At 51.0% G+C, this 20,473-nt stretch overlaps 2 protein-coding genes across 5 annotated transcripts in view; both read left to right on the top strand.

Moving 5' to 3' along the window:
- Nucleotides 1–2,656, top strand: part of GARRE1 (granule associated Rac and RHOG effector 1) — an 82,354-nt gene extending 79,698 nt beyond the window's left edge. For all 4 annotated transcript variants that reach the window (XM_040253126.1, XM_040253127.1, XM_040253129.1 and 1 more), the window contains exon 14: nucleotides 79–2,656. In XM_040253126.1, coding sequence (XP_040109060.1) covers nucleotides 79–387 — 309 coding nt within the window. In that variant the 3' untranslated portion in view covers nucleotides 388–2,656. The remainder of the gene's footprint in view (nucleotides 1–78) is intronic.
- A 4,374-nt stretch (nucleotides 2,657–7,030) lies between these two features.
- The window catches only part of GPI (glucose-6-phosphate isomerase), a 30,141-nt gene continuing 16,698 nt past the window's right edge, over nucleotides 7,031–20,473 (top strand). Inside the window, exons 1-7 of the mRNA XM_040253125.1 lie at nucleotides 7,031–10,735; nucleotides 11,687–11,777; nucleotides 12,114–12,182; nucleotides 13,624–13,743; nucleotides 18,948–19,031; nucleotides 19,156–19,302; nucleotides 20,051–20,122. Coding sequence (XP_040109059.1) covers nucleotides 10,614–10,735; nucleotides 11,687–11,777; nucleotides 12,114–12,182; nucleotides 13,624–13,743; nucleotides 18,948–19,031; nucleotides 19,156–19,302; nucleotides 20,051–20,122 — 705 coding nt within the window. The 5' untranslated portion in view covers nucleotides 7,031–10,613. The remainder of the gene's footprint in view (nucleotides 10,736–11,686; nucleotides 11,778–12,113; nucleotides 12,183–13,623; nucleotides 13,744–18,947; nucleotides 19,032–19,155; nucleotides 19,303–20,050; nucleotides 20,123–20,473) is intronic.

Genomic DNA, 20,473 nt, shown 5'->3' with positions numbered 1-20,473 from the left:
AGGACCGGAGACCGGGGAAGGTGGGAAAGGAGGATCAGTTGCCAGAAATGCCACTAAGAATCGTCTTCTGTCTCTCAGGATAACAAAACCAAAACGTGGCCGCCCAAAGCCCCCTGGCAGCACCCTTCCCCGCTGCCCAGCACCCTGCCTGGCCCAAGCGCACCACTCTATGCAGTCGCCAGCCCTGGCAGCCAGTGGACCGACCCCATGCAGATGCTGCAGTCCCCGGTGTGGGCCGCGACCAGTGACTGCAGTGCCGCCTCCTTCGCCTATGTGCAGCCCCCGCCACAGCCCCCGCCCCCACCAGCACACAAGGCAGCCCCCAAGGGCTTCAAGGCCTTCCCTGGGAAGGCGGAGCGCAGACCGGCCTACCTGCCCCAGTACTGACCCCGGGCCTGCCTGCCCGCCCGCCCGCCCGGAGCTTTTGGGGCCAGGGGCCCCAGCCCAGGGCTGACTGGCTGGCAACAGCCCCCCAGAGGACCAGTGCACCCCTGTCCCAGGCAGGGATCCTTGGGGATGGAGGTGGTTGGCAGCTCCAAGCCTTTAAGGCCTGGCTTCTCCAAACTCTGGAGGCATCAGACACCTGGAGGGCCAGATGAAGATGGAGTTTTCTGACTCTCCTCAGGGAGATGCCAGGGGATGTTTGAGTTTAATAAGCACCTCTGGTGATTCTGATGCAGGTGGGCCACTGGCCACACTTTGAGAAACACAGCTCTCAAGTTTGTAGACCCCACTGTGTATGTTGGGAAGGCGTTGGGGCTGAAGGCTGAGAGCAAAACTGACCATTCTTCTGAAACCTTCCCTTTCCCTCCTTAACACGTTGAGTGATGACCACACCAATCACTGTATTTTATAGCTATTTTTCATATAGGTTTTTAGTTAAAATATCTCCTGCCTAAAATGCATTGAATATTTTAAGATAACAAATAGAGTGGCTGGAGGTTTTTCAACACTATATTTAAGCTTCTATGAACTGGGCAAAGGATAGCATATTTGTGATGAGAAACAATCACCTGGGTTTTCTGTAGATGGACAGCCCCCTGCCAACCCCAGCAGCACCCAAGGGGTGTGACCTTTACCAGATTTACAAAAGCAGGATCATAGCACTGATGGTGCGTGGAGATGAGCCTGCTGGCTGCTGCCCGTGTGCGGGATAAAGCTACACCTTCTGCCCTCACATCTTTCCACACATGGCCAGAGGCTTTGACACGGTTTCCTAGGGTGGGGGTGTGGTCAGGGGGCTGCAAAGAGACACTTGAAATTGCAGTAACATTGTGAGCTGGCTCAAGACAAACCAATTAAGATGTAGATAGGAATTAATTTAAAAGGTTTTCTTTAAAGAAAAAAATAAACCACCTCATTTTCAGTTAACATGTGCTGTTAAATAGATAACATCCTGTGGATTTAGGGATATTTTTCCAGCCAGAATGGATCCAGAAGAATTGAATGGTGCTTAAATTGAGAAATAATAAATATATCTATATAGACTAGACATATCCCACTGTATATTAATTGAGGTTACAGAAGTTCTTTATATAAAACTTATTTAAATTTTTCATATTTCATCTTTGAAAAAGTCTAATTGAGAAGAATCCATAATATTTTCTGGTATGAAAGTTTGACAGTATTAATATTTTTTTTTATATTTTCTTAAATCATTAAACCATTTTAATATATGTTAACTACTAATAAATGGTTTATTCTTTCTAACTCCATATAAGCTTTTCCAGCAAAGATTGTAATAACACAGTTATGTTCTCATTTTTCTATGAATATAAGTAAATTTATATTTAAAAATACCAAAAAGAATATATATATATATATGATGTATGTAGACACACTAATTATAGAGGACCCTTAGGGTGTCTGAGCCCAGCCATCTGAATCTTTAGTACTGTGGTGCCAGGCTGTCTCCAGGCCTCGGGTGTTGTCTTTTGTGCTGAGTGGGGACGTCAGTGCTGCCTGTAGTCATGATCCTTTCACCGTGGGTTCTGAACATTCACCTCACCATGTTTACAGAGAACTATTTTGTACATAGACTTTTCAGGCACGTGCTCTGCACCGACCCTGCGTGGCTCTTGTCCGTGTTAGCTGTCACTGTGTGTGCACTAACGTCTGTTGAAGTTATCTGTGGCTGTTTCCTTGTGAGATAGTTTTCTCCTCTCCTTCAGTAATGTGTCTCTAGTACCCCGTGTTTCGAGTTCTATTGTCCTGAAGTACCTTTGTTTTAATAGTGCCTCCCCAAAGACCTCGCCCTGGACAGAGGTCAGTCCTGTATGCTCCAGCGCAGGTGACATCCACATTGCTAACTGCCACTTTCCAGTCTCTTTTTCTCGATTAAGGAAGACATTTTGTAATTGTGTCTCCATGGGCTGTGAGACTGTGTGAAGCTGTTTGTGTAGTCTCCTTGTGGGTGCTGTGTTCTCAGCACCGCCTTGCTTTGAACACTGGTAATTCCAGGTGCTGCGCTCGGCAGAGGGGTCTCGCCAAAGCGCATGTGTGTGCGTGTGTGAGTGTGTGTGGCCAGGCGTGGCTGCCTTGCTCGTGTGACTAGTTACAACGCTTCCAAACTGGAACTCTACATTTTGTATCTTACTTTTAAAGCTCCTATAAGTGAAATAACTATTGGCTTTATTAAAATATACCTTTAATAATTTTTGGATCTCTGTCTAAAATGAACTGCAGCAGATAATCATGCCAGAAGCCCTGTCTGATTCATTACTTTGAAAAGCTGCACACGAATAGGTTTTTAGGTCAGCCTGTCCTCTGATTCTGAGCCCTTGCAAGGGCTTGTAATACCTTGTAATACCTCTGGGGGTATTAGGATAAGCCGGGGCAGGGGGGGTGCTGGCGTACAGAAAGTGGGACAACCTACCACATCTCTCCTGTTGGCTTCCCTGAGGCAAAGCTGAAAGGGCCGCTGTGTGGTCAGAGCCACTGTTGTGGTGAAGAATGCAGACTCTCCTTGGGTTGTGGTCTGCCAACACACACATTCCACCAAGTGTGGGCACTTGTGAGCTGCCCAGCCAGCCTTTCCAAGAGGCAGACCCAGGCATGAGGTCTCCCCTAACTCTGCCAGACACCCGCCATGTGGCAGACCCTCCCTCATAGGTACAAGAAGGACGCGTTGCACTGGATGGAGCCACCCTGCCGTGCAGAAGGAAAGATTATACAGTGGGGACCACAAAAGGAGCGGGGAGTTACAGGGGAGCTTCAACTCATTTTCACTTACAGCAAGACGGCATTTGGTTGAAACTTTTTCCATGAACTTAAGAAAATGGAGTAAATGAGTATAAATATATAACCTACCAGTACAAGTACCACTCTGGCTTCTTTCTGCTGAGACTCCCAGAAGCTGAGCATGGGCACATAAAATACACCTCAGGACAAGGTTACTTAGTAACAGCCATGTTGTATGAGTATTGCTAAGGAAGACACTGAAAGTTCATATTAAAATGCTAGCCAGAACATTTTATAAATGTTAGACCTTTATAACAAAATGTAACCATTTATAAATTGTATAAAATGTGAACACATTTTATTCATATGTGTTCCTATTTAACATTAATCTCCAGTGCTGTTCTCCAGGCAAGAATACTGGAATGGGGTTGCTGTGCCCTCCTCCAGGGGATCTTCCTGACCCAGGAATTGAATCTGAGTCTCTCACGTCTCCTGCATTGGCAGGTGGGTTCTTTACCACTAGCACCACCTGGGAAGCCCATATTCTTGCCTGGAGGATCCCATAGGCAGAGAAGCCTGGAGGTCTACAGAGGGTTGCAGGGTCAGACACAACTGAAGTGACTTATGACTTAGCACACACGCACTCACACACATGGTCCTGTTCACTGAGTTCTAATTGACAACAGTGGTGGAGACAGGCGTCCTGTAAACCCAGCTCTGCCCTGAATGGGTGGGGATGGAAGCAGACAGATGTTCACCAGAGCCTCAAGATGGTCCCTGGGGGCTTTGGCTCAAATGAGAAATGGAGGAGGACACACAGGCAGGTCCTTATGAGGCTGGTGACCCTCCTTTTCCATCTGGGGTTCCTGGGAGAGTGGGCATCCAGCTCTGGGAGTGTAGCTGAAACTCTGCATCCCAGCCATGGTTCTGGGAAAGGACAGCCCACTGTGTGACCCTTCTCGTGATCTGCTTCCTGATATGGATTCAAGAATAAACCCTGCCAAAGGTTAGCTCCTTGATTCCCAACAAGACATGTATGTGGACAAGTGACTGTCAGGGTCTCAACCACATGTGCCCAGGAGTCTGAGGAACCTCTGGGGCCAGGCTCTTAGAAGTAACACAAACAGATGGCCTTAGGATCCACAGGGGTAGGCTGGCTGGGCCCAGGCCTCTGCTTGTCTGTGAGGGGTCCTGTATGTGGGCCTAGGTGAGGAGGAAGGATTGTTTCCCCGAGTGTCATGTTCATTTCAACATTTACTATTGTCACGCTCCTTGCTAGGATAGGAGCCAGGCTGCATAGAAAATGAAGTCTCTGCCCATAAACTCCAGAGAAGGCAATGGCACCCCACTCCAGTACTCTTGCCTGGAAAATCCCACGGACGGAGGAACCTGGTAGGCTGCAGTCCATGGGGTTGGCAAGAGTCGGACACAACTGAGCGACTTCACTTTCACTTTTCACTTTCATCCATTGGAGAAGGAAATGGCAACTCACTCCAGTGTTCTTGCCTAGAGAATCTCAGGGATGGGGGAGCCTAGTGGGCTGCCATCTATGGGGTCGCACAGAGTCGGACACGACTGAAGCGACTTAGCAGTAGCAGCAGCAGCAGCAGCCAATGTTCTTGCCTGGAGAATCCCAGGGACGGGGGAGCCTGGTGGGCTGCTGTCTATGGGGTCGCACAGAGTCGGACACAACTGAAGTGACTTAGCAGCAGCAGCAGCCCATAAACTCAGTCTTTTAGGGAAGACAACTCCCTCTTTCCCATTCTTGGTAAGAGATACATATTCAAGCACTCTGCTCAGGCAGAAATCCTAGAAGACATTTTTGATCTTTTTTACTCTCCTCTTTCACTTAATTAGCAAGTCCTACAAGCACTACTGTGGTCTTCCCTGGTAGTTCAGCGCCTAAAGAGTTCGCCTGCAATGCAGGAGACTCCAGTTCGATTCCTGGGTCGGGAAATTCCCCTGGAAAGGGAAATGCTATCCACTCCAGTATTCTCGGGCTTCCCTGGTGGCTTAGACAGTAAAGAATCCGCCTGCAATGCAGGAGACCCCGGTTCAATTCCTGGATAGGGCAGATTCCCCTGGAGTAGGGCATGGCAACCCACTCCAGTATTCTTGCCTGGAGAATCCCATGGACAGAAGAGCCTGGAGGGCTACCGTCTATAGGGTCACAGAGTCGGACACGACTGAGCGACTAAGCACAGCACAGCACAAGTGCTTCTGCCAGCATATTTCCGATCCACCAAGTTCTTACATCTCCACTGCCATCAACCTGGTCCTCCCCATCTCCTGCCTTTCCTTCTCAGGCCTAACGTCTCCTGGACACCCCTGCTACCTCGAGGAAGCCTACCTACGGTGCCCACGTGCCTGGGCCTTTCCATCAGTTCTGTCTGGCCAGAGCTCAGCCTCTGCCCGGCCTTGTTTAGTCCTCCGCCATACTGTGTGTTTGCACATGTCCCTCTCGCCAGAATCAGAGCCTCAGCAGAGCAAGGAGTAAGTCTTGTTCATGGCCACAAGTGCAGGGCGCAGAATACCACGAAGCAACTCCAGATAATACGAACGAAGTGAGGTGCCGCTAAGGCCAGAGGCAAATTCTAATACAAAACCAACACAGAACTAGACTTGAATTGGTTTTCACATCGGGCTAAAAGAATACACAATGACCAGGGTTTGTACTAGAGCCGCAAGGAAGGGCTGTTTAGCTCTTTACCAAGTACAGAGGTTTCTCTTAGAGTGAAAACCTACGCCCATGTGCGGAGAGGAAATATTTTTTAAAGACGTAACTGGATTCACCAGGAAAATCTGGCGACATCCCAAAGCGACAGAACTCAGCTGAGCAGGCAAGCACCGCGAGCACGGAACACGAGCTCCGAGCCTCCTGGGGGCGCTGACTCAGCCATCCGGGTTTCTCTTAGCCTGCGCACGCGCAGTCTGCCCCGACCCGGAGTCTGCGCACTTTCGCGCACATGTCCATCCCAGACGTGCGGGCAGAGGCGTCTGCAAGTTCGCCGGTCAGGAGCCGGCGGCTGTCTGAGCGCGGGGACATGCGCACACGTGCACCCCCGACGTGCGAGCCCACACGCAGACGCGTGCGCACCCCCGCCCGCTCGCTACCTGCGCTGGTCCCGCCTTCCCTGTGCTTAGACGCGTGCGCACCGCCCCTCTGGACAGCGTGGCGGGTGCCAGGGGATTCGCGGAGTTCCGGAGAACCGTGACTCCTCACCCTTTCCAGGTCACCGTGACTCAGCATCCTCGGTGGGTGCGCCGCCTCGGAGCAGCTCCCGAAAATCCATCGGCGTGTATTGGCCCACACCCGACCTCCTTCACACTCGAGCCCCAGAACTGCTGCTACCCTGTTCCGGAACCTCCCTTTGCCCTTGTCCTGGTGATCTCCTGGTCTCCATGCCCTGTCTGACTCCTGTCCAACGGCCCTGAATTGAGGCCTGACTTAGGTCCACCCTTCAATCCACCCCTCTCTCTCGGTTCATAGCATTTTGCCGAGGGCACTTGAAAGTGTCTGGCACTGGAGCGGTCTATTGAACTTTGAGAGCCAGGTTTTCTTTGGATGGTGATTGTCAGCCCCGGGTCTGGATGCACAGAACCCTCTGAGAGAGCCACTTCTGAACTCTGGTACTGTGCGGTTTGCAGACAGGGCTTGGCTCAGCATGCGGAGACGAATGTGCGGATGGTGATAGAAAACAGGTTTAACTTTTATCTGTATATGGTTTAGTCACTAAGTCCTGTCCGACTCTTACTCCATGGGCTGTAGTCCACAAGGCTTCTCCGTCCATGGGATTCTGCAGGCAAGAATACTGGAGTGGGTTGCCATTTCCTTCTCCGGGGGATCTTCCCGACCCAGGAATCAAACCCAGGTCTCCTGCATTGCAGGCAGATTCTTTGCCGACTGAGTTATGAGGGAAGCCACTTTATCAATATAAATGTAAAATTACCTTAATATTTTTCCAAACTGCAGACCTCACCCTACTCCCCAAGGTTTGATTAGAGAGGCTACCTCCACACCCCAGTGTCTGATCGTTGCCTTCCGCGCCCCCCTCCCCCGCCACGCTGCACCTTGCCTGGTAAGAATCTCCCTACTGCCCTACTCAGATGCTCAGATCCAGTCCAAGGGGAGCAGTGTTGATCCAGTGGTTGTATTCTCCTACCTCTCTGCCTTTGCTTATGCTGCTGTCCTTGCCTTTGGAAATGTCATTCTTGGCCATTTCCTCTTGTAAAATTCTACCCTGTCAATCAGATTTACAGGCTTAATTGATGTTCAAATAGAAGGTGGGGGAGGAGTGATGGAGAGGGCCTGAAAGAATTGCCTGCTTCTTCTCCTTCCCGGTACCCTTTTCCCCAGGCTGAAGAATCAGGAAGTGGCCCAGGACGGGGTTGTGATTAAGAACAGGGTTCAAGACTAGGGCAACCTTGAACTGATTCTCTTCTTAGTTTCGCAGAATGGCTATTTTCAGATTTCTTAGCTTGTCTGTTATGTGGAGAGGATAATGGATATCACTCGTGGGTGCTATGAGGGTTATGTGGCAGAGAATTTAGCACAGAGTTCCGCATGCAGTAAACTAGCAAGACTAGGAAAGTGCCCATACTTTCCTGCTAATACAGAAAATCCACATAACTGGAATTTCAACGTACACGTACAATGTTAGAATATTACGGGGAGATCTGAGAATAGGTGGGAAATCTGCAATAATTGAAGCTGCTGGGAATCACAGAGGCCAAACTGCTGGAGGTGTACATTATAGAACGTTAAAAAGAAGATGAAACCTTTAAAAAGGTAATCATTGGCGGCCTTGCCTCCTTCCTCTTTAAGACCTAAGCTGCTCCTGTGGGTTTCAGGTGGATGGAAGTGGACATTGGGGAGGATAGTGTGGCAGGGGGCAGGTGAACACCCATAAAATATTTGGAAAGATTGGGAGTTGTAAATGACAGCTTAGTTTACAACAACGTCAAGATGAGGGGAAATCAGTGGTTCGTGCTGCAGCTGCAGACGGAGGTGGCCTGGCCCCAGGAACTTGGGTAATGGGCTTCACTCTGCCATCTCTCTGGAGGTCCTTCTCTTCATAGTCTGTCCTTTCTGACAGGCAGCTTAACGCTACTAAAAAAACTTGAGTTTTTCCTACTGGCTTTGGGTCCCTGTTTGGCTATCTTGGGCTTCTCTGGTGGCTCAGATGGTAAAGAATCTGCCTGCAATGTGGGAGACCCAGGTTCAATCCCTGGGTTAAGAAGATCCCCTGGAGAAGGGAATGGCTACCCACTCCAGTATTCTCACCTGGAGAATTCCATGGACAGAGGAGCCTGGCGGGCTACAGTCCACAGAATTGCAGACAGCTGGACACGACCGAGTGACTTTCACTTCTGACTACTTAGGTCATGTGTTCATCTCTGGCTTAAGTCATATGTTCATCTCTGATTCAGTCAAGGAGGCAGAGGAAGAAACCCAAGGGTGAGAGGTAGTGGCTTTGGATCAAGATAACAGATAAATAGACGTCTACTGTGATCACTGAAAAGAGCCTGCTTGAAAAGGGAGGCAGTGGCTCCTACTGTCGGGAGTCATCAAAGGAATCATAGAGCAAGTGAATGATATGGGTAATAGCTACTGAGACTGGCCTTCCTGTTGGATGGAGTTCTGTTCTGAAACACAGGATTGAGGGTTGAGAGTGCTGTTCTGTGCAGATAGCTGCTTGGATGGGAACTCTGTGATTGGAGGGTTTCTCAGAAACTAGTGGAACAGATGCTCTTCAGCACTGTCAGGGTTCTGCTGGATATGGGAAGCCCATTTAAACCTCAGAGTTGACAGATGACCCAAAACTCTGGACAAATAAGGGCCATGTGGCAGGGCTGTTCCCTGCAAAGTCCTGTGACCATCTCTTCAGTCTCTGACCCCTCTCTCTTTTCCTTATCTTTAGGAACTCAAATAATTCTGGGCAGACAGAGAAAGGCCAGAAGTGGCAGTGACAGCATGGTACTGGGAGGTAGGTCAGAGGAAGATCTAAGCCTAGGACTGCAGCAGGACAGGGCACACTCCTGAATGGATGGCATTTCTGGGGGAACTGGGCGATGGAGAAGCTCAATTTGAGCACACAGTCCTTGGGCCTCTTCTCTCTGACTACATTTACTCCGTCTTACCCACACTCTCCTCTAGGCTCATGACTTCAAATGCTATCTAGCTATTCACTCATGACTCCCAAGTTTTTCCTCTTGCCTGAACCATCCCTCCTCATACTCCAGACATGAACACCCAACTCAACACCTCCACTTAGATGTCTAATAGGTTTTGAAAACTTGTCAAAAATAAGGTAATGATCTTCCCCATAAAACTGGCATTTCTCCAAGATGCAATGACAATTCCATTTTCCCAGGAATTCGGCTAAAAAACCAGATGTTATCATTGACTGTTCTTTTTCTTTCTCTTAATTCTTCACTCATACATATAGATCACCAGGCCCAACTCCTCCTACCTTGACACCTTCATTCCTGGTCTGCATTCTTGCTGTAGCACCCTATCTGTTGTCCTTACTTTCATGCCTATGAATTGTTGGTCTGATCCTTTGGTAAACATGTCAGATGATCCCCGCCACCACCCCCACCACCCCCACCCCCCTCCGCCTTTGTTTAAACCTTTCAATGGTTTCCCATCTCTGTGGGAATAAAACTCAAAGTTCTCACAATGACTTCTTGCCTTCCTTCCCTCTCTGACCATTCTCTTTCACTCTCCCCTCATTCACTCCGCTCCAGCCACACTCGCCTTTTGCTGTTGCTAAAATATCAGCGTGCTTTCCTCAGGAGTTTTGCAGCTGCTCTTCCCTTTGCCTGAACACTTCTCCCCCCAGATATCCAAGTGGCTTGCTTTCTCACCTTCTTCAGGCTTTTGCTCAAATGTCACCTCCTTAGTGAGTTTTGCCTTGACCATTCTGTTCAGAATTGCATCTTCTATCTCCAGCGCCCTTTTCAGTGTTCCTTTTCTCAGTAGCACTTACCAGCATCTGATAAGCCATATATTTTACTTGTCACCTAAGCATCCCGAACACCTGGGACACTACTTGTAACCCAGAAGGTGTTGGAGGGAGTTAAGTGAATGAATGAATGAACGAATGAACGAATGAAGCAGGCAGGAGCTCGGCCTCTGTTCCCCCCCCCAATCAATTCCAGGCAAAGGCTGGTGGAGTAGCAGCAGTCCAAGTGGCTGCCAGTTAGCAAGGAGAGAAGAGCTGAGGTCCCGGATCCCCGGCTGGCTGTGGGCTTGGTTGCCCTTTGGGCGCGGACGGAGGAGCGGGGCGGGGCGGGGCCAGGGGCGGGGCGGGGCCGGGCGCCTGCGCCATAAAGCTCGCCGCGCTCCGGAGATCTCCGCCTGTCGTGCGCCGCTCTCCACGCTTCCTTGTCGGCGCTTGCCCGGGTCAGTGTTCCCAGCCACTCACGCCATGGCCGCGCTCACCCAGAACCCGCAGTTCAAGAAACTGAAGACGTGGTACGAGCAGCACGGCTCTGACCTCAACTTGCGCCGCCTTTTCGAAGGGGACAGGGACCGCTTTAACCGCTTCAGGTGCGTGCGCGGACGGGAACGGGGGCGCGGACGTGCCGCATCCGGAGGCGGCTCGCGGGGCCGTGCGGTGCAGGGCAGGGCCCGGAGGGCGCGGCGGTGGTCCCCGGGGTGGGGGGTCGGGCCGCGGATCCTGGCCTGGGCCCAGGCCGCACTTCGTCCTTGACGCCTCCTTGAAGCAGGTTTCCGGGTGCTCGCTGGAGGTCTCGGGGCTCGGGCAGCTTCGTCTGGAGGAGTCCCTTCCCGCCCCCCGCGCTTCCCTTCCAGGGGGACATTTCTCTTCCCTCCCCTATCTCCCCACCAGTCCCGGCCGGCTGAAGCAGCCCATCCTTCCGCGGTTGTGAGCAAGGGCCCTCGCTGACGCAGCAGGCGCAGAAGGGCTGCTCCCCGCTTCATGCGGTCCTGGCTTAGAACGGACCATCCGCAGGGTGTGGTCAGGGTGGGACAGGCCCGTGGGATTTGCGGGAAGCCGCAGTGGAACGCTGGAGGCTAGATCTGGAGACCCGTGAACAGGGGTAAAAGAGGAAATCTTGGGGGTTGGGAATGGCGAACCCATTGGTGCAGGTATTGGGCAGGGGAGATCTGTGGCGCCAGATTTGAGGTCCCTGATGGCCAGCCCTGTCCTCCGGGGCATTCCCTGAGTAGGTTGGGTTAAGGAGCCCTGGGCCAGAATGGTCACTCCCTGGCCAAGGCGGTGGCAGCGCTCCCAACTCTGTCTTCCCATCCCCCAGCTCAGTTTTAGCGGAGCAAGGGCCTCTCAGCCAGTGTCTGCAACTTGCACTGTGCTGGTCCTGCTGCAGGTCAGCCGGGTGGGCGGGCAGCTGATAGAGGACACCGCTGTGCTGGCCAGCTGCGGCTTGTTTGGATTTGGCACGGGGAGGATGTTTTTTTCTGGAAGCATCTTGCCAGGGAGCAGTCTGGGGTGTGGTGGGCAGCTTCTGCTATCTTCTGCAGCTTGAACCTCAACACCAACCATGGGCATATTCTGGTGGACTACTCCAAGAACCTGGTGACGGAGACTGTGATGCAGATGCTGGTGGACCTGGTAATGTTCTGGTTCGGAAGGCTTGACCGGTGACCCATGATGTGGCAGGCGAGCAGGGCTCCTGGCGCCCCCAGATTCCTGAGCATCTTTACTTCCTTCTCTTAGTGGATCTCAGTCACTGCCTCTGTGCCCCTGCCCCTGGCTCAGGTTCTGACCGGCAGCCCAGGGACCCAGTGCCGGGGATGTCTGAGCAGACCCTTCCCAGGCAATGGGGGAGGGCGCCAGGCTGCAGCCATCCGTCAGTCCCACTGGGGATCTGCGCCAAGCCTTGTGCTTGGGGGCTTGGACTCTTGACCGTCGTGGGTGGGACCAGGTCTCAGTGTCTTCTCTTCTCAGGCTAAGTCCAGGGGTGTGGAGGCCGCCCGGGAGCGCATGTTTACCGGTGAGAAGATCAACTTCACTGAGGTGAGCTGGCCAGTGAACAGCAGTCTCTGCACATCCGCCACAGCCTCTTGGTTCCCTTTGGGCTGCGTCTGACTGTTAGCGGCATCGCCTTGTGTCATACTCCTCTTAGGCAATGCTTTTGCTTAACGAGGGACCTGAAGATCTGTTTCCTCAAGCAAGTTGCAGGGCCCAACGCACCCCAAGACACACCCCATGGTGTGTCTTCCGCAAGCCTGCAGTCTAGGTCTGGTGAGCGTGGATGACTTCCAGTGTCTGTGTCTGCCTGGGGACAGCAGCTCTCCAGTCTGCAGGGAGAGGGCATCTCAAGACATGGTCAGGGAAATTAACTCTGATCTGTTCTTACTGCAAGTTTTATTAGTGAAAAGCAGACTCCTGTCAAAATCAATCTCCTCAGTGGGAGGAGTCAACAGGAAGCTATGGCAGGGCCAGGTCTGGACCACCCTGTTCCTGAATCGCTGTGGAAGCCTTGGAGGCCTGAGAATCACTGAGCATGCAGAGCGTCATCCTCATAATGTTACTAGTCTCCTTTTATACACGGGGAACTTGAAACTCAGATCAAGTCACTTATCTAATGTCATTCTCTAAGTGGCAGATTCAAGATTCAAACACGTCCTGGCTTTCACTGCTGGGCAGTCTGAGGGAGGCTGCAATCAAGGAGGGCTTACTGGAGGGGTCATTTCATTGCCTACAGAGCATGGCTCAGAAGTGAGGTTGGACAGGGTGAGGGTGGTGTGGCATGAAGCCCTCCACCTTAGCGAGCCGCTCCCTGGGCTGGAGTCCTACGATCATCCCTTCCTGTCCCTCCAGAGTCTCAGATGTGTTTCGTTCAAGGCCTCTGCTGCCCGAAGCTCAATGGGACTCTTGTTCTCACTTGATAAGGCCAGCTGCCTGGCACCTATCACAGACTTAGGATCTGTTTTGGTTTCTGGTGGTGGGTGTGATGGAACACTTGGTGAGGGAAGGTTGAGTTGCCTGCTTTGTTCCACTTTCAAGGGGCCGGGACACTTCTCAAAAGGTGCCAACAAGCACCATGAACTTTTTACCAGGAAGATGAGACTGGGTGTCATTAGCGTTGGTCTTCTGTAGCCACTTATTGCTTGTCTCTGGCCTGTGTTGCCACCAGTCTGCCTTCGCTCACTCCATTCAGCTTTCCTTGACTTTTTATGTCCTGAACATCCGGGGGTCATCGGGGCCTGTCCTAGGCCCATTCTGGTCTCTCTCCCCTTGTGACTGTCTGCAGCACATAAAGCAAAGGGGCACTTGCCTTGCTTCTTCCCTCCCCCGAATCCTGGGGGTGGTCCCTACTTCCGTGAACACACAGTGGGTTCTCTGTATGAGTCCAAACACTTAACAGACCTTAGGGCCTGAATGTCCATTGGGTGCAGCTGGGTGTGTGGCTGCACTGGGGCTAGGGCCTTCACACACTGACTCTCGCCCCCAGGATCGGGCTGTGCTGCACGTGGCCCTTCGGAACCGGTCAAACACACCCATTTTGGTGGATGGTAAGGATGTGATGCCAGAGGTCAACAGAGTCCTGGAGAAGATGAAGTCTTTCTGCCAGGTATGGGCTGGACTTCCCACTAGCCATGTGTGTGCTTGTATTTGGGAATCTAGGGGTCCCGATGGGCCGCCCTTCCACTCTCCTTGGAGAGGACCCCAGCTCTCAGTAACCTGAGGTGGGGGCAGTGTGTGTGATTGCTGGCCATGGGGGGCTCTGCTAAGGCACGGATTCCCCTAACCCTGTTCTCGAGGAAACCACTACTAGCAGCTGTGGAGCAGCCTCCTCCTTGAACTGTAACCCCTGTGGGCTCACGGTGACAACCTGGCCAGGACAGAGATCTGAAAAGAAAAGTGAGGCCTCTGGAGGGTGGCATAGTTGGGGAAAGACTTGCTTTTTGTAACTTCTTAAGTCATGGATCCTTATTTCCTGGTCTAGAACTAGATAAAATTTAAAACTTAGGGTTTTCTTGACCACACCCCTGCCAGATTTCCAGAGGCAGTCTTTATTCACTGTTAAATCTTGCAGAAGTTTCCTGTGCGTGCACTAGCCTGTCTGAAGCACACACACACCCACACATGTACACACACATGCAGCTCGCCCCTGCTCCAGCATTAATGCACGTAGCTGTGCCTCCTCCTCCTCTGTGGGTGTTGGGGTTGCCTCAGAGGCCTGCTGGAGAGTTCCCCACATATATTGCCGTTGCCTCAATGTCTTCACCAGGGATGGTTCTGCAAGAGTTCGTGATGTCCTCAAGCCTGTAGTGCAAGGGTGATATCTGTGGGCTGGACTGTTTGGGTGGGCCTGTGCATGTCTGTGTGTGTGGATGATGCGTGCTCTGGGAGTGATAATCTAAGCTTTGGTCAGCTTTTCCCTGAGAGCAGTGTCCACCATGTTTGGCTGGTCAAAGTCTGGTCAGTTTGGGTGAGAGCCATCTTCTGACTGAAATAGTGGGAGGCGATCTGGGCATCCATCCTAGAGGCAAAGGCAGCCAAGTAGGACTTTACACGGTGAGGAAGGCTTGGGATCCTGATTGGAATCTGAATTCCAGAATGTCCCTTCACAGTGGTTGGTGCTGGTGATGGGCTTTGGGTGGAGGAGAGGGCATTTCCCCCCTTCATGGATCACAGCCTTGTCGTGGTCAAGAGGCTTTTGTAACTCAGTGAAGCTATGAGCCATGCCATGCAGGGCCACCCAAGTCAGACGGGTCATAGTGAAGGCAAGAGGAGAAGGAGGCGGCAGAGGATGAGATGACTAGATAGCATCACCAACTCAATGGACATGAATCTGAGCAAACTCCAGGAGATGGTGGAGGCCAGAGGAGCCTGGCGTGCTGCAGTCTGTGGGGTCGCAGAGTGGGACACAATTTAGTGACTGAACAACAACAAAGGGTGTTTCCAGCTATCAGGTATGAGTGCAGGAACTGATGTGCTCTGTGTGAAGCATGGTGCTCTGTTTGGTCAGCCTTGGTGTGCAGAGGCATGCCAGGTGGAGAGTGTGTGGCACTGGTTGTCTGGGAAGCTGTTTCCAGGAGAACCTTCCCTTACAGCTGGCTGCTGGAGTACCTGACTCAGACTGATGGGTATTTATAGTACAAAAAAGCTGCTGAATAGCAGCATTTCCCTGGTGACGAACACTCCCCAGGGCTGTGCTCGCTAAGGTTCGCCAAGATTGGGTGAGAATGTTCACTGTGACCTTGATTGTCATGGCAAAACCTGAAAACAGCCTGCCCTTAGTTATCAGAGGACTGACCAGTAAAATCAGTGTGTGTTCATACACTGTAGTCCTGGGCACCGTTAGAAATTAGGGACCTACAGCTGCTTTGACCTGCTCTTCTGTTTAGGATATTTTGTGAAGTCAAAAAGGGAAGTTGCAGAACTGGTGGGTTTCGTTTGACACCATCTGGTCAAATAAAGGGTAAGTGTGGTTCTAGTAAAGATACACAAAGTTTCCCTTCTCAGATGGTGTATTATAACAAAACTGATGATGAGATTGAGGGTTGAAAAGCTGAGTAATTCATTTTTCTTTCTGTATTGATGGAAAAGTGTTCATGGCAGTTGATTATTATCTAAAAGAAATAAGTTACCAGGTCTTACTGGTTTTGGGAAAGCCATGTGTATTAGTTTCCTATCAGTATGTAACAGATTACTCAAGAATTTAGCAGCTGAAAACAACAGTCAACATTTCGGTTGATTGGTTCTGGCTCTGGTCTTATAAGATTTAGTCAAGGTGTTGGCCCAAGGTCACATTCATCTGAGGGCTTGGTGCGTGCTGGAAGATCTTCTCCCAAGATGTTTCACCAGCAGTTAGTGCTGACTTCTGGGAGGCTTTAGTTCTTCACCTTGTGAACCTCTCTACAGGCTATTTGAGTGTCCTCATTATATTGAATATTTGCATGGTTACACTCTGGTGGCTTTCATACTTTTTAGAAACCTCTGAAAGGTGAATATAGTAGTATCTTTTACAGATAGCTTAAAAAAATGTATAGATACTAGCATGTCCCTAAGTATTTCTATTCCCTTCTGAAATCTAACATTGTTTCGCTATAATAAAGAAAAAGTTTAAAAGGAAAAAGACCATGAAAGTTCTATGAGTGAAAAAAAATAACTCCACACTGTTATTTCGTAAGCTTGTTAGTATAGTTTTATACTCCTAGGGGCTTTTGATCAGTGTTCTTGTCTCCAAAAGCATTCTTGAAAAGTATCTGTAGTTTACTTAGACATACCATGTAGTTGTTTCTTGATGATTATATATTCAGCATGGAGCTTTAAGCTCCATTTCATCCCAACATGGATGTATGGAAGCAGCTGCTTTGGGAAGAAAGTGTGAAAGTAAGGTTGAAATGCATGAAGTAAGGTATGGGCTTCCCTGTTGGCTCAGTGGTAAAGAATCCATCTGCCAGTGCAGAAGACATGGGTTTGATACTGGGTCAAGAAGATCCCCTGGAGGAGAAAATGGCATCTGAAATTACTTCAGTCATCTTGGCAAGAAACCCACTGCAGTACTCTTGCCTGGAAAATCCCATGGGTGGAGGAGCCTGGTTGGCTGCAGTCCATGGGGATGGCAAGAGTCGGACACGACTGAACAACTTCACTTTAGCTTTTCACTTTCATGCATTGGAGAAGGAAATGGCAACCCACTCTTGCCTGGAGAATCCCAGGGATGGGGGAGCCTGGTGGGCTGCCGTCTATGGGGTTGTATGAAGTTGGACACGACTGAAGAGACTTAGCAGCAGCAGCAGCAGCAGCAGCCAAAAATAAATAAATTTTTTAAGCGGGGAAGGTAAAAGATGTATCTATTATGATTTGGATGACATAGCTACAGAGTTTTCAGGCTGTTACAAATTGCCTGTCTTCTTACTGCTTACAGTAAAATGCAAGCAGAGAGAAATAATATAGAACATTTAAACAAAAAGAAGCCAGGAACTGTAGGATTTGAAAATTCCCAGCCTCTCCAGGCAGTAATTGCTTCCGAAATTAAAGATGGATGTGGATTTTTGGCTGCAGAGTTTTCTCTGGTTGCAGTGGGGGAGGCTGTCTTGTTGTGGAGCACAGGCTCTAGGTGCTTGGGCTTAGTAGTTGTGGCACACAGGCTTAGTTACCTCACGGGATGTGGAATCCTCTCTGACCAAGGACTGAACCCAGTGTCCCCTGCATTGGCAGGCAGATTCTTAACTACTGGACTACCAGGGAAGCCCTACTTCACCCTCCCCTGATTAATGCAGGCAACAGTGTTATTAAATTTTCTTTCACTATATAACAAGGATTTTCTTTCTTGCAATTCCCAATAATGTTTTCTTCCTATTTCTTTAAATTTACATCAGCAACCCCCTCGAGGACCTTTAAACCTCTGCTAACAGTCTCTTCCAGGCTTTTATTAACTCTCCTGAGGGCTCTTTTAGCTTTTACTCATATTTCTTAATTTCTTTTATGGTAATACCCTACTTCTAGTGCCAAAATCTACACTAGTTACTTATTATATAACAGATTGCACCAAAACTTGATTTAAAATAGCAGTAAATATTTACCATCTCGAAGTTTCTATGGAGGCTTCCCAGGTGGCGCTAGTGGTAAAGAACCCACCTGCCAGGGTAGGAGAGGTAAGATCTATGGGTTGGATCTCTAAGTTGGGAAGATGCCCTGGAGGAGAGCACGGCAACCCATTCCAGTATTCGGCAACCCAGTCCCATGGGCAGAGGAGCCTGGTGGGCTACAGTCCATGGGGTTGCAAAGAGTCTCACATGACTGAAGTAACTTAGCATGCGCGCGCACATACACAGTGTCTGTGAGTCAGAGATTCAAGCTTAACTGGTTGGTCTTGGTTTGTGGGGTGGGGTGGGGGGTGTCTCTCTTGAGGGTTGTACTCAAGATGTTGGCCAGGGCTGTATCTGAAGGGTTCTGGAGGATTCTCTTCTAAGGTGGTTCCTACTCATGGGTGGTGAGTCGGCACTGGCTGTTGGAAGAAGGCCGCCATTCCTCACCACAATGGCTTCTTCACACAACCGAGTCTTCTTATAATGTACATGGTTTCCCCAAAGTGAGTGATCTAAGAGAGCGAGGCAGAAGCTGCATGACCCGGCTTCTGAAGTCCTGCTCCATCACTTTTGCAGTATTCTGGTGGGTTCACAGCCCTATACTGGAGAGGGCAATGGCACCCCACTCCAGTACTCTTGCCTGGAAAATCCCATGGATGGTGGAACCTGGTAGGCTGCAGTCCATGAGGTTGCAAAGAGTCGGACACAACTGAGCGATTTCACTTTCACTTTTCACGTTCACAGCCCTCTACAGCACGGGGGGCTCACTACACCCACACCTCTGTAGGGCTCGCTCTGCACCCACGCCTCTAGAGTGTGTGGTTGAGGAGGCAGGACTCTGCAGGAGCACGTGGAGGCTGGCTGCACGTCTGTCGCTCTGTCCCTGGCACACACTGGCCACAGTAGTTGGCATTCCACATCTCTTGGCCTCTGCCATGTTAGGGTCTGCTGGAAGTTCATTCTTCTTTTGCAAATTCTGATAACGTTGCTGGTTATGAGATGGGGATATCACCCCTCCCTCCTGCCCTTACTCGTGATGGACAAGGGTCTAGTTGATGATGAGGGTCTAGTCCCTGCCTGAGTGTGGCAGGAATCTGACACTGTGGTCTCCGTAGGCCTTTCTGAGGCCCTGGAAGTTGGAACTAAGGTGTAAGGATACAGAAGTAATGACGCTTTTGAACAGCAGTTTATACTCGGGGGTTTGGGCTGATGGCATCTCCCTGCTCTGTGCCAGCGTGTCCGGAGTGGTGAGTGGAAAGGGTACTCGGGCAAGGCCATCACGGACGTCATCAACATCGGCATTGGCGGCTCTGACCTGGTAAGGAGAGGGCTGCCTTGGGATAGAGGAGGGGCTCCCATCTGGCCTTGGTTTCCCCAGAGCTGGGACCTGGCTGTTCTCACCACTTGTGGAATCTTGTTTTCTGATCCTCCATCCCCCACAGGGACCCCTCATGGTGACTGAAGCCCTCAAGCCGTACTCTTCAGAAGGTCCCCGGGTCTGGTTTGTCTCCAACATTGACGGGACTCACATTGCCAAAACTCTGGCTACCCTGAACCCCGAGTCCTCTCTCTTTATCATTGCCTCCAAGGTACGGGCTTCAGCCCCGGCTTGTCTCCCAGCCCTATGTGCGCTGGGGTGGGAGCAGGGGTTGGGGGGAATGGGTGCTTTGCCGCTGCTCTGCACACTGGACCCTCCCGCCTGCTCTGAATGAGCTGTGCTCTGTGGCTTGGGTGGGCACAGCTGCCCTCAGACTGTTCCTTATCTGGTGGCCATCAGTTCACCCAATGAAAGCCCACACTGGTCCACATATGCCTCCATCTGAGGCCACACCCACTCACTTGGCTGAATATCTGCTCAGCCCAGGACCATTCCTGTCTCTCTCAGAGATTTGTCCCTAAGGTCTGCTCTTTTCTTATCCCAGAGCCAGGCCCAGATAACGTAAGCATTTTGCTTTTTTGTCATTTATACTCTGTTTACTCATATCCATGCACATTAAATATTAAGAATAATTCTGTCTGGGTTTTGAGATACAGCCAAGTCTGGGCTGAAGGAGCCCCAGGCCACAGCAGCTCTCCTGGCTGACATTCTAACCTTTGACCTGGGGTTCCTCTGTGAAGTTCTGGAATCAGAGAATGACACTGGTGCTTCCAGGCCTCTGCCCCAGACACACACCAATCGGGGCTTTGAGGACTTGTGGGTGGAGGGGATGCGGAGCAACTCACTGACCCGCACTCATTGCTCCATGTGATAACTGGGCATCCATGTGGCCTCCGCTGCTGAGCTCTGGCTCAGGGCCGTATCAGCTGGGGACCAACTGCTGTACTCTCTGCCTGCAGACCTTCACCACCCAGGAGACCATCACGAATGCAGAGACGGCGAAGGAGTGGTTTCTCCTGTCAGCCAGGGACGTGAGTGCTCATGGGCAGTGGGCAGGCTGGGAAGGACAGAGTGGGTCTGCCCAGCCCTGTAGCCCTGTTTCCCCTGAAGTTGGCAGCAGGAGGCAGCCTTTCTGGTTAAGATACTTGGCTTTGTCAGCCTAGACAAGCCCAAGGTGCAGACCCTGCTCTAACTGCTGAGGGCCCTTTCCTTAAGGCTACTGGCCCTGCGGAGCCTCTCTACCCCTGGCCCTGCCAAGTTTACAGGGGGAGCACCCTGGGCCTCGTGTGCCCGTGAGGTAGGATGGGCCAGCCAGCCTCTGACCCCTCTGCCTATTCTGCCTTGATTTGGGCCTCCTCTAGCAGCCTCAGAACTGAGGACTG

The sequence above is a fragment of the Oryx dammah genome, unplaced genomic scaffold (assembly GCF_014754425.2).
Source record: "Oryx dammah isolate SB20612 unplaced genomic scaffold, SCBI_Odam_1.1 HiC_scaffold_13, whole genome shotgun sequence".
Lineage (NCBI taxonomy): Eukaryota > Metazoa > Chordata > Mammalia > Artiodactyla > Bovidae > Oryx > Oryx dammah.
This window is presented reverse-complemented; position numbering and strand designations above follow the sequence as displayed.